Source organism: Schistocerca gregaria, chromosome 4 (genome assembly GCF_023897955.1).
Source record: "Schistocerca gregaria isolate iqSchGreg1 chromosome 4, iqSchGreg1.2, whole genome shotgun sequence".
Lineage (NCBI taxonomy): Eukaryota > Metazoa > Arthropoda > Insecta > Orthoptera > Acrididae > Schistocerca > Schistocerca gregaria.
The window spans coordinates 312645683-312673219 of NC_064923.1; the positions used below are offsets into that span (position 1 = coordinate 312645683).

Sequence of the window (27537 nt, forward strand, 5' to 3'; positions counted from 1 at the left end):
AGAGAGACAAGAACTGTCGATAACATGCCTTGCTCAGGCCGCCCAAGGGCTACTACTATAGTGGATGATCGCTACATACGGATTATGGCTCGGAGGAATCCTGGCAGCAACGCAACCATGTTGAATAATGCTTTTCGTGCAGCCACAGGACATTGTGTTACGACTCAATCTGTGCGCAATAGGCTGCATGATACGCAACTTCACTACTAACAGCCATGGCGAGGTCCATCAACTTCACTCCTGACGTCCATGGCGTGGTCCATCTTTCCAACCACGACACCATGCAGCGCAGTACAAATGGGCCCAACAACATGCCGAATGGGCCGCTCAGGATTGGTATCACGTTCTCTTCTCCGACGAGTGTCGCTTATGCCTTCAACCAGACAATCGTTGGAGACGTGTTTGGAGGCAACCCGGTCAGGTTGAACGCCTTAGACACACTGTCCAGCGAGTGCACAAAGATGGAGGTTCCCTGATGTTTTGGGGTGGCATTATGTGGAGCCGACGTACGCCGCTGGTGGTCATGGAAGGTGCCGTAACGGCTTTATGACACATGAATGCTATCCTCCGACCGATAGTGCAACCACAACGGCAGTATATTGGCGAGGCATTCGTCTTCATGATGACAATTCGCGCTCCCATCTTGTGAATGACTTCTTTCAGGATAAAGACATTTCTCGACTAGAGTGGCCAGAATTTCTCCAGATATGAACCCTATCGAACATGCCTGGGATACATTGAAAAGGGCTGTTTATGGACAACGTGACCCACCAAAAGCTCTGAGGGATCTGGGCCGAATCGCTGTTGAGGAGTGGGACGATCTGGACCAACAGTGCCTTGATGAACTTGTGGATAGTATACCACGACAAATACAGGCATGCATCAATGCAAGAGGACGTGCTATTGGGTATTAGACGTACCGAAGTGTACAACAATCTGGACCACCACCTCTGAAGGTTTAGCTGTACGGTGGTATAACATGCAACGTCTGGTTTTTATGAGCAATTAAAATGGCGGAAATGATGTTTATGTTGATCTCTATTCCACTTTTCTGTACAGGTTCTGGACCTCTCAAAGCCGTGGTGATGCAAAACTTTTTTGATGTGTCAGTTCAACCTCAGTGAGGTGTTGATAACTGCGTCAGGCAAAGGTAACTAATGCTCACAGCCTTTACAGCGTGTATTTAAAGAAAAACTGTTTTGCATCCACACACTTGTCATTCTCTTGCAACTATCGCGAAATTTGAATAGGCGTCATTTTTCAGATGTAGTAACCCATATACTAACCTCCGTTTACCTCATACAACTTCTTCTTGATGTTGGAATTTTTTCCCTCAGTGCGGTTATGTTTGGGTTAGGGGGGAACTAGGAAACTATAATGTAGCGAGAAATGAGCCGAATCTACACCCACATGATTACTCTGCAGTTTATGTAGACTGGCAATGGCAAGGAAAGCGTTTCTGAAGAAGAGAAATTTGTTAACATCGAATATAGATTTATGTATCAGGAAGTCGTTTCTGAAAGTATTTGTTTGGAGTGTAGCCATGTATGGAAGTGAAACATGGACGATAACTAGTTTGGACAAGAAGAGAATAGAAGCTTTTGAAATGTGGTGCTACAGAAGAATACTGAAGATAAGGTGGATAGATCACGTAACTAATGAGGAGGTATTGAATAGGATTGGGGAGAAGAGAAGTTTGTGGCACAACTTGACTAGAAGAAGGGATCGGTTGGTAGGACATGTTTTGAGGCATCAAGGGATCACAAATTTAGCATTGGAGGGCAGCGTGGAGGGTAAAAATCGTAGAGGGAGACCGAGAGATGAGTACACTAAGCAGATTCAGAAGGATGTAGGTTGCAGTAGGTACTGGGAGATGAAGCAGCTTGCACAGGATAGAGTAGCATGGAGAGCTGCATCAAACCAGTCTCAGGACTGAAGACAACAACAACAACACCCCAACTCGAGTATCATATTGGTGACATTCTCTACCTTACTCCGCGATAATACAATGCAGGTTGCACTTTTTGAATTTTTCCTTGTTCTGAGTCAGTACTATCTGTAAGGATCCCACACCACACAGCAAATACTATAGCAGAGAACTAGCAAGCGTAGCGTAGGCAGTCTCTTTGGTAGATCTGTTGCATCTTCTAAGTATTCCTTTTAGTAATCATGCGAGTGATCTCACATTTTTTCATTATTTGTGGTCAATAGGCACTTCTCGCACCATACACATGTTGCTGTTGTGGTCTTCAGTCCAAAGACTGGTTTGATGCAGCTCTCCATGCTGCTCTATCCTGTGCAAGCCTCTTCATCTCCGAGTAACTACTGCAACCTACATCCTTCTGAATCTGCTTAATCTATTCATTTCTTGGTCTCCCTCTACGATTTTTACCCCCATTCTTCCCTCCAGTGCTAAATTAGTGTCCTGCCAACCGATCCGTTCTTCTGTTCAGGTTGTGCCACTAATTTCTTTTCTCCCCAGTTCTGTTCAGTATCTCCTTATTAGTTACGTGATCTGATCATTATTCTGTAGCACCAAATTTCGAAAGATTCTATTCTCCTCTTATCTAATCTGTTTATCGTCCATGTTTCACTTCCGTACATCGCTAAGCTCTATACAAATACTTTCAGAAAAGAGTTCCTGACATTGAAAACTATACTCGATGTTAACAAATTTCTTTTCTTCAGAAGCGGTTTTCTTGTCATTGCCAGTTTACATTTTAAATACTCTCTACTACGACCATCATCAGTTATTTTCCTGCCCAAATATCAAAGGTCATCTACTACTTTAAATGACTCTTTTCCTAATCCGATTCCCTTAGCATCACCTAATTTGATTCGTCTACATTCTATTATCCTTGTATTATTTTTGTTGATGTTCATCTCATGTCCTCCTTTCGATGTACTGTCCATTCGGTTCAACTTCTCTTCTAAATCCTTTTCTGTCTCTGACAGAATTAAAATGTCTTTGGCAAACCTCCAAGTTTTTTTGTTTTCTCCCTGGACTTTAATTCCTACTCCAAATTTTTCTTTTGTTTGCTTTACTGCGTGCTAAATACAACGAGTGAATAACATCGGAAACAAGCTACACCTCTGTCTCACTCTCTTCCCAACCGCTGCTTTCCTCTGAAAACTGCCATCTGACTCCTGTACAAATTGTAAATAGCTTTCCGCTCCCTGTATTTTGCCCCTGCCACCTTCAGAATTTGGAAGAGAATATTCCAGTTAACATTGTCCAAAGCCTTCTGTAAGTCAACAAATGCTATAATCGTAGGTCTGCATTTCCTAACCTATCCTTTACAAGACGTCATAGGATCAGCATTGCCTCATGTATTCCTACATTGTTCCGGAATCCAAACTGATCATCTCCGAGGTCGGTTTCTACTGGGTTTCCCATTATTCTTTAAAGAATTCGTGTTAGTATTTTGCAATTTCGGAAATTTTCATATTTTTCAGCACCTGCTTTTTTTGGAATTGGATTTATTGCATTCTTCTTGAAGCCTGATGGTGTTTCGCCTGTCTCATACATCATGCTCACCAGATGGAAGAGTTTTGTCATGGGTGGCTCTCCCAAGGCTATCAATAGTTCTAGAGGAATGTTGTCAACTCCCGGGGCCTTGTTTCGACTTAAGTCTTTCAGAGCTCTGACAAATTCTTCAGGCAGCATCATATCTCCTATCTCATATTCATCTGCGTCGTCTCCTATTTCCATAATATTGATCTCAAATACATCTCGTTTCTATAGACCCTCTATATGCTCCTTCCACCTTCTGCTTTCCCTTCTTTGCTTAGGACTTTACTTTCCATCTAAGCTCTTGATATTCATACAGGTGGTTCTCTTTTCTCCAAACGTCTCTTTAATTTTCCTGTAGGAGGCATCTGTCTTTGCCTTGGAGGTATATACTTCTAAATCGTTACATTTGTCCTCAAGCCATGCCAGCTCAGGCGTTTTGCACTTCTGTCAGTCTCATTCTTTAGACGTTTCTATTCCCTTTCAACTGCTTCATTTAAAGCATTTTTATATTCTCTCCTTTCATCAATTAAATTCAACGGATGGCCGAGCGATTCTAGACGGTATAGTCTGGAACCGCGCGATCGCTACGGTCGCAGGTTCGAATCCTGCCTCGGGCATGGATGTGTGTGATGTCCTTAGGTTAGTTAGGTTTAAGTAGTTCTAAGTTCTAGGCGACTGATGACCACACATGTTAAGTCCCATAGTGCTCAGAACCATTTGATTTTGAACCTTTGCTGCCTTCACTATTCATCTCTCAAAGCTACCCATTCTTCTTCTGTATTCCTTTCACCTGTTCTTGTCAACAGTTCCCTAACGCTTCCTCTGTAACTCTCTCCAGCCTCTGGTTCTTTCAATTTACCTAAGTTCCATCTCCTTAAATTCGTACCTTTTTGCAGTTTCTTCAGTTTTAATCTACGGTTCATAACCAATAAATTATGGTCAGAGTACACATCTGTCCCTGGAAATGTCTTACAATTTAAAATCTGGTTCCGAAGTCTCTATATTTTCATGTCACCCCAACAAAACAGTACCATCAAAAGTAGAAAGACCAACACAAGACCATATAATAATAAAATGTCAAGCTGTATAGGGTTTTCTCGGCATATATTGTTTCGACTTAGGTCTTTCAGAGCTCTGACAAATTCTTCACGCAGCATCATATCTTTCAGGAAACATTCTTCACACATAAATAAAGAAAAGGTGTTATATGGACATGTGTCCGGAAACGCTTAATTTCCATGTTAGAGCTCATTTTAGTTTCGTCAGTATGTACTGTATTTCCTCGATTCACCGCCATGATTTCATACGGGATACTCTACCTGTGCTGCTAGAACATGTGGACAACATGTTGTTCATGCACGATGGAGATCCTGCACATTTCAGTCGAAGTGTTCGTACGTTTCTCAACAACAGATTCGGTGACCGATGGATTGGTAGAGGCGGACCAATTCCATGGCCTTACCACGCTATCCTGACCTCAATCCTCTTGACTTTCATTTATGGCCGCATTTGAAAGCTCTTGTCTACGCAACACCGGTACCAAATGTAGAGACTCTTCGTGCTCGTATTGTCGACGGCTGTGATACAATACGCCATTCTCCAGGGCTGCATCAGCGCATCAGGGATTCCATGCGACGGAGGGTGGATGCATGTATCCTCGCTAACGGAGGACATTTTGAACATTTCCTGTAACAAAGTGTTTGAAGTCACGCTGGTACGTTCTGTTGCTGTGTGTTTCCATTCCATGATTAATGTGATTTGAAGAGAAGCAATAAAATGAGCTCTAACATGGAAAGTAAGCGTTTCCGGACACATGTCCACATAACATATTTTCTTTCTTTGTGTGTGAGGAATGTTTCCTGAAAGTTTGGCCGTACCTTTTTGTAACACCCTGTATATTACCAATCTGAAACCTGTACCGATGTCTCGACTAAATCATTTTGCAATTGGTTTGATAACCTGATGACTTTAGTGGACGGTAAACGACAGTATCATTTGTAAAAAAACTCTGAGATGAGAGCTCAAATTGTTTCCTGCCACATTTATATAACTCAGAAACAGCATATGGCCAATAAAAGTTCCTTGGGGAATTCCAGACATCGCTTCTGTTTTAGTGGATGACTTTCCATCAGTTATTACCAGAGCTGACCTTTCTGACAGGATATCACGAAACGAGTAGCACAACTAAGACGATACTCCACAAGCTCGAGACATGCTTAGAAGCTTCTTGTGAGGAGAGGTATCAAAAACGTTTCGGAAATATAGAAATAGTGGATCAATTTGAGAGCCCCGGCCGGTTAGAGAATAAAGAGCTAGTTGTGTTTCACGAGAACGATATTTTCAGAATCTATGGTGTGTATCAAAAAATGGTTCAAATGGCTCTAAGAACTATGGGACTTAACATCTGAGGTCATCAGTCCCTTAGAACGTAGAGCTACGTAAACCTAACGACATCACACACATCCATGCCCAAGGCAGGATTCGAACCTGCGATCGTAGCAGCAGCGCGGTTCCGGACTGAAGCGCCTAGAACAGCTTGGCCACCGCGGCCGGCATGATGTGTATCAGCAGATTGTTTCCCCGAGGCATTTCGTAATTTTCTAGGACAAACTAAGAATTCAAAACTTGAAATTTGTTGCAACCAAATGGATCAAATATAGAGAATGAATCAGAACACCTCCGACTGAATGTCAGAGGTTGTTAAGAGATATTTTCTGACTATTTTGTTATAACTGATGGATTATTTCTCGGGTTAGTCTTTCCGGCAGTGTTAGTTGTATGGTAACAGTGATGCACAGCAGTACTGATAGGCTTACTGGTGAAGATCTACACGAAATCCGCATTCTCTGAGTCCAGTGGAGACGAAATCGACGGAAAAACTATATACTGAGCTGATACAGTAAGACAACTGCGTCGCAGTCCTTCTGCGTTTGTGAGCTGTCTTAACGTAAAAAAACTGGCAGGAAATGGTTATGATCAGCTAGTTGGAGACCATTTTTATGGACTTTAACTTGTCAAATACCCACGGAATTTTTATCGATGACTATGCGCCATATCACTGGGCCACAAATGCTCTCTATTCTTTTGAAGAACGTTCAGGGCAATTCGAGTGAATGATTTGGCCACTCGCGTCTCCCAGCATGAATCCGATCGAAAATGTATGGGACATAATCGAGAGTTCAGTTCGTGCACAAAAACCTGCACAGGCAACACTCTCCCAATTGTGGACGGCTATAGAGGCAGCCTGGCTCAACATTTGTGCAGGGGTCACCCAACGACTTGTTGAGCGCATGTCACGCACGTCGAGGTGCTACACTACGCCAGGAGAAAGGAGGTCCGACGCCATTTTAGGAGATATCACGTGAATTTTGTCATTGGCATATAAACTGATTTTCTGAGGTGGCAACTATGTTGCAGTGCTTTTCGCTTGTAAAAAAGTGCCTACAGGAGCCGGATCCTTTCGAGTTCAGATGATTGCATACTGAAATGTTTCCCACAGTTATGAAGGTATTTACACAGATATTTAGGTAATTCTGACAAGAAATCGAATAAAGTATAATTGTTTAATTTCTCTTTCCTGAGCCACCAGACTATGGTTCCCTTGTACCAAATACTCCGAAAATATTCCCGAACAATCGACATTTAGTCGGTTGAGTTCGGTTTCATCATTTATATAACATCAATGAGCTATTGCAAAGAGTGATACTGCCTATATGTACCTTGCGATATCCTGGTGAGTGTGTATGCAGAAACGCAGTTCCTCGTACATGCCATCAAGTGAGCCATTGTCCTCAAGTTGCAGGTGACCGTTTCCCAGCTGTAGGTCAGATATGCGCAAGGATAGTATCCTGAGCTGAGAAGCGGCGTGTATCATGACGGCCGTGAAGAAGCAGTCCATCTGAACGCTGATTACAGCGATCCAGAACGTGGAGGCGCCCTGTATGGCGTAGGACAGCGCGTAAAGGGAGTGCGGGCTCTCCTCCGTTAAGGGCAGCTGCTCGAAAGGCAATCTTTTGGCTTCGGGTGGCGCTGTAAGTGGCACCAGTGTCCAGGCGAGGACCACAATAGCGTCGTACACGGTGAACGCTTTGGTAATGCGCCGAGCGAGCCTCTGGGCTCCAGCGGAAACCTCCTCGAGCTGTGGCCTTCCTCGTGTGTACTCCCTCTGACCGGTCACCAGGTCGTCCAGCCATCTCACCAGCCGGCAGTAGGCACGCTCGTGCCTCAAGAAGAAGGTCACTTTGAGGACACCCACGATAACAACCGAGATGTTGGACAGAGCCAAGGTGAAGTCTTCCAGATATCCGTCCAGCGTGCAGAGGTGGATCACGGCCTCGACGAAGTGCCCGAAACAAAGAGCGATGACGACGGTCACCAGGCATCGATACAGCCGCGAACCTGAAAGGGGCCACACGCCAATCAGATGCAGCATGCGCAGGTCGCACTTGAGCACGGAGGTCCCCGTGTACTGCCACGTCAGTGGCTGACTTCCTTCCGAATCCCAGCCCATGGGCGGACAACAGCTTAAACCAGACTGTCCGGGTGGAAGTAAATACCTTTAGATTTAAGCTCTATTCCGCTGTCAGCTCCACAGATGGACAATGCGGAAGAGAGTCCTACCCAGTGGATGTGTTCTCCTCCGAACCAACACTTTTCGTACAGTGGAAACCGACGAGAGATCAATACGGAGACGGTAAGCATTTTTCGTTCACCGCTTACGTGCCGTCGTGCTGACATCAATGCACCATAAAGAGAATTCCTAAACAGCTTAGCAGAATCTTCTTAATTAAAGGTGTATGGTGCAGTGACAGTAGTGGTCTTACATCACAACAACGTACGTAGCTTAGAACATCTGCTATACGTTAACTGTTGTGTAGCAGTAACTAGAATTATATGCGACAATGCATAAGTGATACAGCCTGATATCGAGGTCTGCTTCGTGAGGTTTCATTACAATATCGTGCTCAAAGGGAATATTACTCTCGGTACAAATCTTACTTCCCACGCCACGAGAAGATTCACGAGTGAATAGTTAACAAGACGCACTTAACATTACGTGTAATTACAAACCATTTGTAAACACAGCCTAGCTCTGTACAGCTATATCTATATTTTAAACTGATTAATGAAACATTTTGAAATCCTGCTTCCTAATTTATGACGAAGTACCGTTGTTTCTCTGAACAGATGAATGGAAGATCGATAATGCAGCTGACTTTCCTCTGCTGTCAAATAAAAGTCACCTACGCGCTGAAGCAAGTATATCTGAGTTCGGAGCTGGTACCGCACTAGACTTCATTTTACTTGTAAATCAAATCATAATGAATTTTTAGGAATACCGTGTAAGTAACACCCGATAGAGACTTAGTCCAACAGTCTCACTGCTGACATGAGGAAAGATCTGATTACAACTACACCTGCATTTAATTTTTAAGAAATTGCATCGTTCGTCTATTTCAGTATTATGTAAGTACTAATAACTATAAACAAAAGGTCTAAACCGATTCTTATTGTTAGATTTTCGTAGTATGTTTGAATCCCACGATAGTTATAAGAAGGAGCAACAACATTTTTGCATGCATTGCGTTTCGCTTTCCATGAACTCCAAAAACGTCTAAATAAGTTTCCTAACCTATGGACTACTAGACTACGTTGAGGGATTAGATAAGGTAACTTCTCTTAATTGATGATTTTTTTTCTTTGGCAACCTGTGTCCTATGTTATATGCTGAATATACCTAATATTTGTCTTCCTCTATATTTTTACCCTCTGCAGCTCCCTCTAGTACCACGGGAGCTGTTCCTTGATATTCTAATAGATGTCCTACCATCACTCCCCTTCTTCTTGTTAGTGTCAGTTTCTCTCGCCGATACCACAGAGAACCTCCTCAGTCCTTACTTTATCAGTCAACCTAATTTTCAATGTTCTTCTGTTGTACCACATCTCAAATACTTCGATTCTCTTTTGTTCAGGATTTCCCAGTTTTTAAGTATAATATAATAAATGATGATATTAATGAAAATGTAATGCAATCATTGAATGTAAAATAGGGGTGAAACGGAATTTATTTAAATGTCACCGTTCCGTTACCATGCAATCAGTGCTCCAGACATACATTCTCAGTAATTTCTCCCTCAAGATAGCATATCGAATTGTGTGACTGTTATTTTTTCAGACAAATTCCAGATTAGGTCAAGCGGAGAGCAATTTGGAAAACTGTGGAAAAAGATCTCTTTTTCCAGCACTTGTTTTACTGACAAGCGTAACGTTATAGCATCATGAAAATCTTACTCATAATAAAAGTAATTGAAATGGGATCAATTTTTATTCAGTTACGGGAGACAACTGATCCAAACAATAAGAGTAGCTGCATACGAGAGTAATGTTGAAGAACTCAGTGACTTACTTAAATATACCAAGTGAAATGCTGGTGCATTAATAGCCGGTGTAACCGCCAGAATGCAGAATACAAACGTACATGCATTATGCTGTACAGTAGCCTGTGACAGTTTGTTAGATAGAATTCCCTGACTGTTGTACTTCGTTTGTCAATACAAGGATGCATAGAAATATTGGAGTTGTTGTCAAATGATGTTCCATATGTGCTTGACTGGAGACAAGGATCTGGTGATCGAGCAGGCCAAGGCAACATGTCAACACTTTGTAGATCATGTTGGGTTACAAAAACAGTATGTGTGCGTTATCTTGTCAGAAAATACCCTCTGGAATGAGTGGCAGCAACGGAATGCGTTCGATAACAGAAGGACATCGCCTGCAGTGGCTCTCTTCGGCTCATGGCCGTATCGGTTGGCCAGTACACCACTGGAAAACCGTTTTCAGTTGGCAAGAGCAGATAGTAGTGTTCCAGTACTGCGCAGACGCCACGAAACCATGAACACAAGTTGTCAACAAAGCACTATGCAAGCTGGTTGGGACTCCAAACTTGTGTGGGCTGTGTTTGCATGGAATGGACTAGGTCCTGTGGTCCAACTGAACTGATCATTGACTGGAAGTGTTCATTTTCGGCTACTTAGAGACTATATGCAGTCATTCATGGACTTTACGTTCCCAAACAGCGGCGTAATTTTTATAGATGACAATCCTCCATGTCCCTGGACCACGATTGTTCGCGACTGGCTTGAAGAACATTCTGGACAATTCGAGCGAATGATCTGGCCACCCATCGAAAAATTGTGGGACATAATCTAGAGGTCAGTTCGCGTACAAAATCCTGCGCTGGAAACACTTTCGCAGTTTTGGACAGCTATAGAGAACGTATGTCTCAATATTTCTGCAGGGGACTTCCAACGACTTGCAGACTCCTGCTGCACTACCATAGGCGACAGTGGGGCCGGCATGATATTTGGAGGTATCCCATGGCTTTTGTCACCTCAGCGTATCTGCATACAGTCTACAGAATCTGTTTCGAATAGAGTCTGTAGTAAACAAATCAATAAATAAAAACGTTATGCGTGATTTTGCAGTTGTGCTGCAAGAAAAACGAAAATTTTAGGGGGGTGTCAGCGAGAAAAAGTTTCATATGGCTTTCAGACCATGTGTAAAGATTTTTACAAGCCACAAAGTGCTCTCAATCTCAGATGCCGAACAAGTATAATCTGGGATTTGGGTGCGCTTTGTTATGCTTCTTTTTCACCCTCAGCGCCAGGTAGCTCTTATCTCAACAGCGCTTTTTTCCAGGTAGTAATCGATATGTGTACCAAGTTTGATTGAAAAGTGTGCAATAGTTTAGGAAGTGATGATAACGAGACTACAGTTGTAGGTAAAGAAATCTTAACAACAGTATTATAATTACGATAATGTGGAACAACACAATTGTACATAATCGCCAGTGCACATGAAAGGAGTGGATAACTTCAATTCAGAAACTCCTGAGTTGCTGACAGATCCAGTTTTCTAATGTTCTGCGCTTCCATGTCACAGGTCGATCTTTGACCTTTCAAAGATTGTTTTATGGGGCCAAAGATACGCGTATCACATGGGCGCAAATCGGTGCTGTAAGGAGGATGTTATGAAATTTTCGAAGGAGCTCAATATTTTCTTGGCCATACATCTCGCCTCATAACAGTGATACACCGGAATATTAGGCACCGTGCGAGACACTGCTTTCAATACACCTCTTTCATCTCGCTACGAATTTGTGAAGCACGCTCCCCTCTGCACGAAGAAATTGGGTAATCGCTCATTGTGCTGATCTGTAGGAATTCATCATGCAACAGACTACGGAAATAACTCTCCAGATATGAAGTAATTGCTGCTCTTGTGCAACTGGGAGTAACAACACACCACCTCGCGGTAAAAACAATCACTGCTGGGATTTCATACAACGCCGTTACAGTAAAGGTTTCCTTTCATACTGGGCATACCTTATACACACATACATGCATTTTTATAATGCAGCAGCCTTTCCCCTGGAAGCTTCACTAGTGTACGCATTCGAAACACGTGTTTTACAAATCTCCTCCCTCCCACCTCCATTTGTGTCCACGTCTTCTCACCCCTCTCGCTGTCCATTTCCTCCACTCCACTCTCTCTGTCCATCTCATCCTCCTCCTTTTCACTGTCCATACCCTCCTCCAACTCTCTGTGTCCATCATCTCATGTCCCTTCTCAGACTGTCCATCTGCTCTATTTCTCGTGTCTACCTCATCTTCCTCCCCTCCCTCTCACTATCCATCTCCTTCCAACCCTCGCTTTCTCTGTTAAGCTATACTCATCCACACTAGTAGCCCCTGTAAGGCATGTCGATACCTCCTGTACACAACACATCTCCTCTCCTCTTTGTCCATCTTGTACTACTTACTCTCTCTCTCTCTGTCTATCTCATACTCCCCCTCTGTGCATCCTCTTCTACCTCTTTTCACTTCATCCTCCCTTCTCTCTCTGCTCAGCTGTGCCCATCCACTCATGTAACCTCTGCAAGGTATGGTGATAGTACCTAGCCCTCCCCCCCCCCCCCCCCCCCGACAATGCTGTTTCTCATATAACAAACAGTATATGTTGAAATCGAGCATACATTCATACAACCGGTTTTACGTGTATGTAAGGATAGTTTTCTGTTGGAGCAAGAGAGTGAACTGTATTGGAAACGCTTTTCTGAAAGAAATGTCTCGATATTTGATTTAGGTGGTTTGTGGAGACCATGGGGGACGTAACTCTAGAAGGGGGATTGCAACACTAATTCGATTCTAGTATCTTATTTCTGTGTCGCTACTCTTCTACAAGGAGTTTAATTATGTATTCTTCCTGCCATACTGTATAACCACACTAAGTAAATCTTTCTATTTATTCTTCTTCTTTTGTCGCAGTTTTAACGTATTTATGCCATACAGCATAAGTAGCGTCTTCTCACTCATCAATATGTCCCTGTTCTCAGAGTCAGACCGAGCGAAGTGGCGCAGTGGTTAGCACACTGGACACGCATTCGGGAGGACGACTGTTGAAACCCATCTCCGGCCATCCTGATTTAGGTTTTCCGTGATTTTCCTAAATCGTTTCAGGCAAATGCTGAGATGGTTCCTTTGAAAGGGCACGGCTGATTTCCTTCCTCATCCTCCCCTAATCCGAGCTTGTGCTCCGTCTCTAATGGCCTCGTTGTCGGCGGGACGTTAGCCACTAATCTCCTCCTCCTCCGCCTCACAGTCAAACATCGACGTAGTGAATTCTCACGGCTGTATACGACACAGTAAGCGTAACATCTTTGCTTTTCATAAAGCGAAGATGGAATGACGTTGTCTTTCATTGCAAGTTCCAAGTGCGGCTGTACTTTATACGAACACTCATAGTGTGCATTCTTATTCTATTTATACTAACACGAATATCTTATCTAAATTGTAGGATTACAGGTTAATGGAAAGAAGCTCCGGATTTTTCTTACAAATGTAATTTTTCGTTTGATTCATTCTCCTGTCTTGTTGTGTGATGGAGTGGCAAGAGTTCCATCATTTATAAAATTGTAATTATTATGAATAGGTGCTGGAATTATGAAAAGAAAGTCGCGTGATAAGTCCACAGCAAAGCAAACAACATTAACTCAGTAGCAATCGCACATAAACTACTTCATATGAAAAATCCTTATATCCAGCATAAGACAATATAGTCAGTTTGGCAAATGCTTGGAAACCACGTCCCAATATCTATTATTTGCTCTACGCTATTAGCAGAGGGTACCAAATGACTGAAGAGCTATATGTACCAGAGACAAACGCAACAACGCCATCGGGTTTCACTTTTCTGCAGTCATCTAGTACATCGCGGTCAGAGTAAAACTTTGTATCTGACATAAATTCTGATTGTGAAGCTGCTAAGTTCACCAGATAATTTATTTTAAAATGGCTAAAAAAGACAATCTCAATGTATCTAGAACTGAATGGTTCGTTGCTCGGCTTCACATGTGATGGAAGTGCTGTTGATGACGTGAATGAAGGTGTAAGATAGAGAAATGAAATAAATACTCGGTACAGCTGCAGAAAAGTTAGCCTGCAAAAATTGTTTCCGACTTTGGTGGTGCTATAGACGCTCTCATTTCTGCAAGAACCTTTTTAATTGATGGTGTTGATCTGAATGCTCGGAAACTGGAAGCCACTATAGTGATTGGAACGTCTGACATTCGTTCATAGTGATTCCCACTTCAGTACAAAGTGCGAATTTGGGTTATCACCCGCTGCATAGAAAACAGTGAACCCATTTCTATTGTATCCCGGCTTAACGTTGACTCAAGCTCTACTTCAGATTTCGTTATCGAGACACTGTGGTCCGTATTAGGAGGCGCTCACAACACGTCAAGTTGTGCCCTCAACTGAAGCTGCTCGGGGTAGCCGCGATGTCAAGGGCTCCTTGCCACTTTTCGCGTGGCTCCCCCCGTAGGAGAGTGCGTGTGTGTGTTATCCTTTGCGTAAGTTAGTTTAAGGTACATTACGTAGCGTGTAAGCTTAGGGAATGATGACCTCAGCAGTTTCGTCCTATAGGAACTTAGCACAAATTTCCAAATTCCCTCAACTGCAGCGTGTGGGCAGTTTATAGGGATGTGCAAAGGAAGTGCCTAAACTGATCCAAGAAACCTTCCGATAGCCTCTGAACTTGGATGCGTACCTGATTTCTACACTGGACCCGTTTGTGATCTTTTAAGAGTTGGTTCTGGGTTGTTAGACATTCTGGTTAAACTGTTTTGTTTTCTTTTAGCCTCTCATGGACTCTGACTCGGAATGGATGGTTTACAACTTATTTTACTTATTATTCTGTGACTACTTTGACTAAATCATTGTATTCATCCATTCAGGTGTCAAATAGTTTAATTGTCTTGTCCAAGCCATACTGGGTGTTAGTGATACTGTTGGAACCGTTATCTATGGTGGCTTTGTGTGGGCGGTGATTGGACAAAGAAACTCCTAGTGTGTTAGCTTCCCAGTCTGGCCCGGTCAGTGGTAGCGCATATCGTGCACAATAGCTGCTTCTGTGTCAGAGGATGGGTTGTGTTCCTCAGTGATAGCAGGCTAGCCATAGCGTCGGTTGCTGTCCCCTAGAATATGGCAGGTTGCATCTTGCCCAGTGACAGAAGGCGGAAGGGTTCTCCATTCCAACCTCGGCACATCTGCCAAAGCACCTAAGTGATCAAAGCAGCTGTCAAAAGTTCGAGTTCCGGTGTTGGTGGTGGTGGTAAAATGGTTCAAATGGCTATGAGCACTATGGGACTTAACATCTGTGGTCATCAGTCCCCTAGAACTTAGAACTACTTAAACCTAACTAACCTAAGGACATCACACACATCCATGCCCGAGGCAGGATTCGAACCTGCGACCGTAGCAGTCGAGCGGTTCCGGACTGAGCCCCTGAACTGCTAGACCACCGCGGCCGGCGGTGGTGGTGGTAGGTGCATTATTGGTACGCTGTTGCAGGCTACGTGCTGGACGTCATACCAAAGATCAGCTGTTCGACCAAGACAGGATGATCAGAGGGGGTTTACAGACATTAGCCCAGGGTTGACCATGTGGAAGACAACACCTTCTGTGTCACACAGAAGCATCTCGAATAGTGGCCAGTGACCTAGGCGTGGTTGTTGCTACATGAGAGTGGGTCCCTCATCACCAGGTGATTGGCTGCAGATGGCGTAGACCCTAATGACCCTGATGTTATGCTTGGCTGTAACTGTGGCCCATTTCATTTCACAGTCAGTGGGTGGACATGGTTTGGGCACGTGTTCTAATCAGTGCGAGAATGCCACCGTGTATTCCCACACAGGAACAGTACTGTGGGTACATATATATGATATGTCGCCTTAAACCGACTTTAATTTGGACCATACGGCAATGGCCACACTTTCGTGGATGATAACGGTCGCTACAAAACTGTCCGTGGTGCGAATTCAGGACCTACCTATGTCCAGTCTCAGATGTATTCGATAATATGTATATGCATCAATTGTTGCAATCTTAAACAGTGTCATGGGCGGTACCTCAACAGACTCAGTCGAGAGACTGCTCTGTGCTTCCTTATCTTACAAAGGGTAACCGAACGAATAGGTGCAGTGGTAAGCCAATGGGCTGGAATCCGAGAGCAAAGTAGTTCAAATTCGCACTTTGTCATTCAGATTTACTACTTGTGCATTTTGAGCTGATACTCAGAGCTATGGCTGATGGGAGAAATAGTAAATGGGGAATGTCTGTGTGGTCATTCTTATAATCGACCGCGCCAGTTATCAGCTTGGAGTGCGTGAATAACAGATTTTCCCTAATTTCCGGTAATCTCTTTAGTCAAATGATAGGAAAGTTCCTTCGAAAAGAACACCGTCCTTCTTCGTTTCTAGTGAGCTTATTGGAGACGAAACCTTTAAGTCTGTTCTCCCTCCCGCCCTTCAAATTACACGACACTTCGCCGTGTGACCCCATTCACCGTTTCACGCATTCGAAGTCGGTATATTTCCTAGATACTTTCATGATACAGCATTTCGTTTTCCCATTATCCCCGTTAGCATAAAATATACCACAAATCATAATTGTTCTTTAGAAAAAGGTAGCTGAATGTAAAATTTGTGAAAACTATAACGACACATGAAAATAAAAAAACACTATCGCGCTTAAGTACTGCAATTCTGTGACGTTCCCTTCGTCACCGTTAGATGCATGCAGTTTACAATTTGGAGTCATTGCTCAACAAGTTTATCCACTTACTCTTTTAACATGAAACTTTTTACAACTTTACGGCATAGGCTCTCTACAAAGAAAGAAAATATTGTATAAGAAACCATAGCTTCTCGACTGTTACGTCGGTAATTAAATTCGCCACGTTCCATCATATTTCATCAATAATATTTTCCTCAAGGCAATATATTCATATCAGCGCATACAAGTGGTTTGGATATCTTTCCTAATGCCTCAGACCTAACATTATGATGTTCGCCAGAGCTTTTCTTACCAAGAGTATTATAGAGAGAAATACATTTTGAGCACGGGTAATTTAGAGCATAAGTTCAGTGACTGATACAGACTGATATTCGTGAACTCGTTACAATAGTATTTTTTTTTACTCGGCTTACTTAGCAAAAAATTTCTGACTTCAAATAACCATACACAGATAATATGAAATCTGTAACAGTAGGAATAAAGACAAATACGCAAATAGAACATATTGTAAATGACTCTATATCTTTTAAAATAAATTTACACGTAAGGTTAAAAAATTTATCGACGAGTCTATTCAAGTGCATCTTATAACTGGAAAACTTTGTGATAATTTAGAGCTAAAAATTAAAATACCACCAATAAAACAAGAAAGAAATTTTTGGGATACTGAAGGATACTACTTTGTAATACCAGACGATATTCGGAAAGACCGTGTTTCAATCCCGCGTCCGGCTATCCTGAGTTAGGTTTTCCGTGATTTCCCTAAAACGCTCCAGACAGATGCCGGGATGGTTCCTTTGAAAGGGCGCGGCCGACTTCCTTTCTCGTCCTTCCCTAATCCGATGAGTTCGATGACCTCGCAGTTTGGTCTCTTCCGCCAAACAACCCAAACCCCAACAGATGATATGCGGTTCTTTTTACAAATCTAACACGAGTAAATATACAACCTCATTTAAGAATTTTTAAGAAATTGCAGCCCCGTCAGCAACTGTGAAAGACTAATATTTTGAAGGATCAGCCTCCTTTGCGCAAATTTTCTGGTCCATATCACGTTTCGGCTAAATTAGTCTACCCTTCTTCAGAAGCATAAAATTACTACAACATGCCAGAGTAAGGCACAGTCAACATTAAAATTAAAACCTATAGTACCTTGGTACCATGTCGAATTAAAACTACTTAACTGAAGTCCAGCCCCGAAATCTCTTCACCACGCGGTCGCTGCCAACTGACTGCAAATGTGATGCACTCTACCATCGTGCGACATTTGCATGTAGTGGTGAGGGACAAAAAAACGGGTGGTCATATATGCATCTCTCCTTGCTCGTCATCCATTGGTTCGTGAACAACGCCGACCATTTCTCTCCTGTATCGTTACCAGTGACGAGAAATGATATCTTTATAACAACATAAGGAAAAGGAAGTCCAAGAATACGGCAGCAACTCTCCGTACAAAGAGCTGCGCGCATCCACCAATGATAATGTTATGAACGTGGTGGAAAAGCGTCGGTGTGGTGTACAACAAATTGCGTCCCCTAGGTGTAACCATCGATGCTGACTTTTACTGTCGACAACTGAAAAGTTTTGCAGACTCAGTCCAAGAACATCTCCCAGGGGGACTGCGTGAAGTGATGCTACTACACAACGTCCTCCCGCGTTCTGCTAGACTGACAGAAAGCACATACAGAAGTTCTGTTGTAAAGTCATCTTAATCACCTGATCTTGCCCTCTCAAATTTTCACCTTTTCCGCTCTCTATCGAACAACCTACAAGGAACTTCCTTTCTGGATGAAGACGCGTTCCTAACAAGTCTCAACGAGTTCTCCGCCTCAAAACCACGTAGTTTTACAGTCGCAGAATCGGAAAGTTGCCCCAGCGTTGGCAGACTGACTTATGCATCAAACCAATAATACTTAGATGCATATCTGAGGAGTAACAGGCATTGTTTACGATCCCAGTTGTACGAAATACTTTATAAATTAATTCACTCGCTGCGAATTGCTTGACGTCTGCGGTATTAGTTGTAGATCTACTGCCCATTAGCGACAAAATAAAATCTGTGCCCGACCTGGACTCCAGACCGGATTTCCCGTTTGTTCTTCGTAGGCTTCGCTTTGTGACTAACAGTAGGCATCAAATGCTGCCATTTTTTCCCAATACATGTGTTGCCTTTCCCTATCTAGTAAGTAGCCATGTACAGCTTTTTCAGCTTTAACCAAGACATTCACAGTAAAATCCTCGTAGCAAATGCGTCCTTGATTAAGATTGAAACATGTGATATGCCCCACTAGAATCAGCATTACGGTTCCACCAATGGCAGAGAGGTGATCTTTGACGCTTTGTTCCAGCGTCTGTTCCCATTATGCAATTATTATGACTAATTACTTTCCTTAGTGATTCTAATTTCCCTGGGTTCACTATTTTTCTTATCAATATCCTCTCTAATGACTGGACAACTTATCATTGTCTCTCATATGCTTCTATGTCTTTTTATGTACATTTGGCTTGATCCACAGCAAGCTTGCGTTTCATCGAATAGCCCGAAATATTGGTTACTTCACATTTCTATATCTAATCAAGATTACAAAGAATTCAGTAACACTTTTCTGTATGTTACTGGTCTGTAGTACCCCTCTGTTTCCTTCATTAATCAAATTAATCACTCAATAAAAGCACTCCCTCCTATAAGAAAAGTCGTCTGATGTCTCCATCGTACAGGAAGCAGAAGACTATTAGGTAATTTCATTTTAATCTGATGGCAGGGGAAACGTTGACAGACAGAATTCATAACTTCTTTCAGTTTACAAAACTCACAACATGTGCATGGTGTTAAGGAATGCAGTTACACACATTTGAGCATATTTACTACTCGAGATCCATCCACAGGTCAGTCACTAATTGGTTCCTGTGTTTACAATTGTATAATAATGTGTGACATAGGGTCAGGCAGCTGCGATTCTTCATAACATACTAGTAAAAACCGCAGAAACTTTAAATTATGAGACACTGCCTCAGTGGTTGAAATGTATGACAAATTAGTTTTCTTATTAACTTATCTTGGCATCTGAAGAAAATGCAGTGTCGATACACATGATATGCCCTCCCGGCTAGCCGCGCGGTCTAACGCTCTTTTTCCCAAGAGGGAAGGCGTGCCAGTCTCTGGCACGAATCCGCCTGGAGGATTTGGGTCGAGGTCCAGAGGGCAGGCCAACCTGTGAATCGTTTTTAAGGCGGTTTTCCATCTGCCTCGGCGAATGCGGGATGATCCTCCTTATTCCACGTCAGTCACACTATGTCAGCGATTGCTGCACAAACATGTTTCAACTGTAATAGGATGACCGGAGTGGGTGACATGGTCGGGGTTGTAGGGCGTGGCTGGGTAGAAGAAGGTGGCTGTTTTTAGCAATCTTCCTCTTTATTGTTGGTTCTTCCAATACATTTTCAGGTAGCTCAGCCCCGATGCTCATGCCGTAGTGGAGACGTGCTGATGAGCACAGCCCGGAGAATGTGACGCCGTGCTCGATCAGCAGCTGCGCAGGCGGTAGGAAGTTAGCAGCACGAGGCCTGGCCTAGCTCGCCTCCTGCAGACCCTGCGGCTCGTGACAACACCGGGAGTCGCCGGTTCAGCAGCGAACAAGGCCCTCCACCGTCCGGTCCTCGGGGACAGCGTCACTGATGACGACGACTGACAGCGACCGAACGCCCAATCGGTCGAACCAATGCCCTCGCCCACCTCTGATGCCCTTAAATAGTGCAGACCGCTGCTGAATCAGCCGCTTAGCGGCGCCGTGTTTATTAAATTGTTCCCGATGAGTTGGCTAACGCAACCGCGCCACGCGCGGCCCGCGCCTGCATTATTCTGCTAATGCTGCGTTCTGGCTGTTGCTGGCTGCCACGTATGTACACACATACCGACGCTCGTTGCAAAACTGTGTCACCTGCATAAAGCGCCGGCCGGCCTTCGTCCGCTGTATGCCGTGAGGCTAGCGCATCGTGCACTGAAACACACTGAATCACACGTGTACACCATAATTACTCTACCATGCAAACATTTGAGGTTACACTCGTCTGGCATGAGACGTTCCCGGGAGGGGGAGAGAGGGGAGTAGACCCCGGGTTCAGTGTGGGGCGGCGGTGATGTGGATGTACTGCTGTGGCCTGTTGTGGGGTTGTGAACCACTGAGGGATACGATGGGACGAAGCTTCTCCGTCGTTTCTAAGTCTCCAGTTCAATACACAATACAATACACACACGGTACACAAATCTCATACCACATACCGTTTGTGCTATGAGAATTTTTTGCATTGATCAAAGTACTTCAGGTCACAATCAGTCGATGCACAAAGTACCGAACAAATTAGCCTACATAACTAGAGAGCTAATTTACCATCAGCGGTTACTGTTTCCAACAGTTACACAGGGCTATTCAAAAAGAAGGAACAGATTCCAAATATTTATTACTCCCAAACTACAAAACGAAGAAACACAATTCGTGCGGTTCAGACGTTCAAATTTTTATGCATCAGCGTGTTACCCGACAAATATCAAAACGATGGCTCGTTTCCTGCCACACAAGAAGCAGCTGTTATCGAGTTCACAGCTTCAAAAATGTGATGTTGCAGACTTTCAAGAGAGTCAGGCTTATGGGGGATAAAATCGCGGTTTTTAGGCAATTCCTCAGAGAAAAGTCACAAGGTGTGAGGTCTGGAGACCTGAGAGGCTACCGGCGATAAAGTTCACCTTCTGCTCCCCCTCTTCCAATGCAGCGTCCTGGAATGGTGGCATTCGGGTACGTCGGACGTGCTTTGAGAATTTTTCTTCTAGCCTCTTAAGTGTCACCTGTAATTTACGAGAGGAAAGTGTGGGACTAGAAGTGGAACAAAAAATGGAGATGTCATCCACAAACAATGAGCACTGCACAAAACTCCTCACTGCAGACGATTTGACACTAATTGCAACTGACAATAGAATCATGCTTAAAACTCTCTTTTTTGTGATATCATGAAACTGAGGAAATCTATCGGAAAGAGCATTCCTGACGTGTACCTACAATGACGCTCGGCGAGGAAGAACCTCAGAAAATGTTGGGAGTCGACCACAGACCCACCATTCGTGTAAGTGGCAGACGGTGCTGCGCCTCTACTTTGTGTCGTATGCCTTTTCACTGTCGAAAAATAGTTATATTAAATGCTTATTTCGTAGTTATATCTCCCATATGGTGAGGTTATCAAGAGTGGAACGATAGCTTGCGAACCAACACTAGAAAGAACTCAGGAGATCCCTAGATTCTAGAGCCCGAACAAGGAGGAATATTTCCTACACAGTTGATAAGAGCGATGCTACGATGGCTGCCAGTATATGTGTGGTCCTTCCCCGGTTTAAGAATAGATGTCGTTTTTGATTCGCTCCAAGGATATTCCCCATCACTAAAATTTTATTATAAAAGGCAAGTAGGAATTCCATAGCTTCAGGGTTAAGAAGCCGTAGCATGCCAGAATGTATCAAGGCCAGTCCACCAGCGGTCTCGCGTGCTGAACGTAGGGCTGTGCCCAGTTCCGACCTGAACAAAGTGAGATTGTAGATTTCCTCACTGTTGAGTAGAAATAAATGCGCCTCCTCTCCCGAACTGCACGATAGGGGTGGAAACCTGGAACTGGACTCATGAATGATGTTACATCGCAAAAGGACCATGGTCTATGCTATCAAGACGATCATGGGTTTCAGGACTCCATTGTCCCATATGACATCGTATCGACTTGACATACTTTTCCCAGATATCTTCCTCACTAATTCCCATACCGCAGTGACGGAAGTTGACCAGTTAGTGGACTTCAGAAACTTGTGCCATGACCGCTTTTTGTTGTTTGGGCGTTGCTTTCGCTAGCCATAAGGCTGCTGCATTCTCTGTCATTGAACTGCACTTGAATCTGCACAGCGCTGTCCCCTGTATAGCATTACGACATTGATAGTTCCACATGGAACAGCTTGCCTCCTGTGACGGCGTGACGATTTTTTCATACATTCATCAATGGCAGAATGGATCACATTGGTAATGTGACTCATCCAGCTTAACCCGGTACTCAAGTAGAGGCAACTGACCATACAACGTCCAGATTCACTTGCAAGGCAGCCACTTGGGAGATTTTCTGTCAGGCTCCGTTCTTTTTAAAAGGCGGTCAGAAATAGGGAAGCGGTCACTGGAGTGCATATCGTCCACCACCTACTGGACAGAATCGACGAGAGCAAGAAACCAGACTGTCAGATCAATGGCTGAAAGTGACCGAGTTGCTGTGCAAAAATAAGTCAATGTGCCCCTATTCGGCAGGCATATGCTATTCACATCTTAGTACACTTTCGAAACATTCTTTGGCAGGCACATGTTTACTGGAGCTGTCGTTCGTAACGTGCAGTAACAGGAGCAGGTGTCGATAATGGGATTTGCCGTTTCCGTCAGTGCTGACACATTAATTTTAACTGTGGGCTGTTTCACAGCTGATGCAATGATGTAACGAATGATGGGGGCTGCATGGCTTGAAACAATTTCTTCATCACGTTCTGCCCTCCATAACACCTTCGTCCGCCCACCTCTTTTGTAAGAGAATGACATCTTCAAGCATTTGATCTTCACATGACGCATTTGGAATTGAAGGTGGTATGCAATATAGCAACAACAGGATACTCACCTAATGAATTGAGAAGTTAATGCACTTGTCCTGAAGTGGCACTTTTGAACAACAATATACTCTTACAAAGCCTCTGTACTGACGTCAGGCCATTTGTAATGCTATCTACCCCTTTCGTAATGTAATACACATACTCTTTAGCAAAAGTCACGAAAACATTTTTACAGTCCATTCCCTATCACGAGCAGCTAGGGTAACAGATGTCCTTCTAGACAGAGTCCCACTAGCCTGGGTAAGCCTTGTACAACTGATGTGCCGCTGGTTCTCAAGAGGTCACCCACTTGGCTTGGGGCTGTTGTGCCTAACTGCCGTGCATCTCATTGCCACACTGCACAGCTTAAGGTTAATGGTTGATTTAGATAGGTTTGTATCGTTCTCGCGACCCAAGCGGCGTAGTAGCCAAGATACTTGCTCACTGTGACACACAACATCTCACTGTGGTCGCTGAAGCACGCCCAGAGATTAACGTGACAGAGAACTGGCAGCACTCACCAGTACCCATCTCAGAAAACCCATATGCAGCAAACGAATGCTATTTATTATTAAAAACAGTCTTGATCACGATTTATTTATTAAGGTGACCGGTTTCGACCGCTACTGTGGTCATCTTCAGACCATTGTGTAGGATTCTCTTTCTGCTGGAGAAACGAATGCTAAGCTCCCTGCCTTAGATGCTTGTCATTTAGCATGACCCAGGAAACTTGAATATTGGAACAAAGCGATTCTGAGACAGTTTTGATATCAGATTGATATGTTAATAGATCGACAAATCGAACCAGCCTTCTCCCTACCCCTCTCCTTAACCAGTCGTTCTGCTAAGTGGTTTATGGCCATTTGGAAATGGATTTATGACTCCCTGGGGATAATCCATCCTTCTGAGAAAACCCCATCCTCCCTTTCCCCTCTTCCTCCACCACCCTTTGGGAAAAGGGACACTTTTTCCTGTCTCTCCTCCAAAATTCAGCTCTGAGGCCCTTTCTCTCCTCGTGGGAAATCCGCCTGCCGTCCCCTCCCCTCCCCCACTTCTGCCCTCCCCATCGCCACTTGGAATTCGACGCGAAACGACTGAGTCTGTGCTGAGCTGCTGGAGAGGAAGGATCTCACAACATGAAATTCAAATCAGCGTCAGTTGATATAATAATATATTGTTCAATTTGCCTTTTTCTTATTTAATTAGTTTGTACGAGACAGAGCTCTTCCCCTCCCCTCCCTCATTTTCCATGACGTTATAGTTGTAAGCATCTACATCTACGTCTAGATCTACGCGATTGCACTTAAATTTTCTGTGCGAGCTCTGATTTCTCTTATTTTATAGTAATGATCATTTCTCCCTATGTAGGTGGGTGCCAACAGAGTGTTTTCGCAATCAAAGGAGAAAATTAGTGATTGAAATTTCACGAGAAGATCCTGTTGCAACGAAAAACGCCTTTGTTTTAATGATTGCCACTCCAATTCACGTTTCATGTCTGTGACACTATTCCCCCTATTTCGCGATAATACAAAACGAGCTGCCCTTCTTTGTATTTTTTCGATGTCATCCGTCAGTCCCATCTGATGCGGATCCCACACCGCACAGCAGTACACCAGAATAGGGCGGACAAGCGTGGTGTAAGCAGTCTCTTTAGTAGATCTGTTGCACCTTCTAAGTGTTCTGCCAATGAATCGCAGTCTTTGATTTGCTCTACCCACAATACTATCTATGTGATCGTTCCAAATTAGGTTATTTGTAATTGTAATCCCTAAGTATTTAGTTGAATTTGAAGCCTTCAGATTCGTGTGACTTATCGCGTAATCGAAATTTAGTTGATTTCTTTTAGTACTCATGTGAATAATTTCACACTTTTCCTTATTCAGGGTCAATTGCCACTTTTCGCACCATACATATATCTTATCTAAATTCTTTTGCAAGTCATTTCCATCATCTGATGACTCTACAAGACGGTAAATGACAGCATCATCTGCAAACAATCTAAGACGGCTACTCAGATTGTCTCCTATGTCGTTAATATAGATCAGGAACAATACAGGGCCTATAACACTTCCTTGGGGAACGCCGGATATTACTTCTGTCTTACTCGATGACTTTCCGTCTATTACTACGAACTGTGAACTTTCTGACAGGAAATCACGAATCCATCGCAAAACTGAAGCGATACTCTGTAGGCACGCAGTTTGATTAGAAGACGCTTCCGAGCAACAATGTCGCAAGCCTTCTGGAAATCAAAAATATGAAATCAATTTGACATCTCGTGCCGATAGCACTTATTACTTCATGAGTATAAAGAGCTAGTTGTGTTTCACAAGAACGATATTTTTTGAATCCGTGTTGTCTATATGTCAGTAAATAGTTTCCTTCGAGGTACTTTATAATGTTCGAATACAGTATATGTTCTAAAGCCCTACTGCAAATTGACGTTAGTGATATAGGCCTGTAATTCAGCGTATTACTCCTACTTCTCTTTTTGGGTATTGATGTGACTTGAGCAATTGTCCAGTCTTTAGGTACGTATCTTTCTGTGAGCGAGTGATGGTATATAATTGCTAAATATGGAGCTATTTTGTCAGCTTACTCTGAGAGGAACCTGACTGGTATACAATCTGGACCGGCGGCCTTGCCTTTATTAAGTGATTTAAGCTGCTTTGTTACACCGACGATATCTACTTCTACGTCTCTCATCTTGGCAGTAGTTATTGATTGGAATTCAGGAATATTTACTTCGTCTTCTATGGTGAAGGAGTTTCGAAAAACCATATTTAATAACTCTGATTTAGTGGCACTGTCATCAGTGACTCCACCGTTGTTATCGCGCAGTGAAGGTATTGATTGTGCCTTGCCACTGGTGTGCTGTATGTATGACCAGAGTCTCTTTGGCTTTTCTGCCAGATTTCGAGAAAGAATTTCTGTGTGTAAACTATTAAAAGCATCTCCCATTGAAGTACACGCCATATTTCGAACTTCTGTAAAACTTTGCCAATCTTAGGGATTTTGAGTTCTTTTGGATTTGGCATGCTTTTTTCGCTGATTCTGCAACAGCGATATGACCCGTTTTGTGTACCATGGGGGATCAGTACCATCACTTATTAATTTATGTGGTATATATCTCTCAATTGCTGTCGATACTATCTCTTTGAAAACATTCCACAACTTTTCTACACTTACATGATCAGATAGGAAGGAGTGAAGACTGTCTCTTGAAAAGGCGTTAAGAGCATTTTTATCAGCCTTTTTAAATAGATGTACTTTGCTTTTCTTTTTGGTGGTTGTAGGTGTTACGGCATTCAGTCTAGCAGCAACTGTCTTGTAGTCGCTAATCCCTGTATTCGTCACAATACTCACTATTTGTCCAGGTTTATTTGTTGGTAAAGGGTCAAGTATGCTTTCGCAACCATTTACGTTTAGAGTGGGCTCATTAACTAATTGTTCAAAATAGAGAAAGCATTCAGTACACTTTCGGATGACGTTTTATGCCTGCCACCGGCTTTAAACGTATAATTTTTCCAGCATATCCAGGGTGGATTAAAGTCACCACCGACTATAATTGTATGAGCGGGGTACTTATTTGAAATGGGACTCACATTTTCTTTGAACTGATCAGTAACTATATTTTCTGAGTCGGGGGTCGGTAAAACGATGCAATTAATAGTTTAGTCCGATTGTCAGGTATAACCTCTACCCATACTATTTCACACACGAACTATCTACTTAAATTTCGCTACAAGGCAAACTACTTCTGAGATAAATAAATACTCCATCACCAACTGCATTTAATCCATCCTTTCTGAACACTGTTAGATGGTTTGAAAAAATTTCGGCTGAACTTATTCCTCACACACAACCCAGCTCTCTGTACCAGCTCTCTGTACCTACAACTATTTGAGCTTCAGTGCTTTCTATTAGGACTTGGAGCTCTGGTTCTTTCCCAACATAGCTACGACAATTTACAACAACAATACCGATCGTTTCTACAACTACCTTACTGTGTTTTGCCAGCCCACTTTTAGACGATCCCTTGTGTGGTTCCCTGAGACCCTCTAACCTAAAAAAATCTCCCTGTCCCTTCCACACAGCCCCCCTACCCGTGTAGCCGCTCCTCTGTGTATTCACTCCTGGCCTATTAAGCGGAACCCGGATTCCCACCAACCGATGGCGCAAGTCAAGGAATCTGCAGCCTACACGGTCACAGCAGCGAGAAATGGAATGAAGTG

The 27537-nt window shown here is 43.3% G+C and overlaps 1 protein-coding gene across 1 annotated transcript in view; it reads right to left on the reverse strand.

Annotated features, from left to right (window-relative positions):
- LOC126267059 (odorant receptor Or2-like) overlaps positions 1-8024 on the reverse strand; it is a 50038-nt gene extending 42014 nt beyond the window's left edge. The window contains exon 1 of the mRNA XM_049971898.1: positions 7234-8024. Within this exon, the coding sequence (XP_049827855.1) occupies positions 7234-8024 (791 nt within the window). The remainder of the gene's footprint in view (positions 1-7233) is intronic.
- Positions 8025-27537: the final 19513 nt, after the last annotated feature.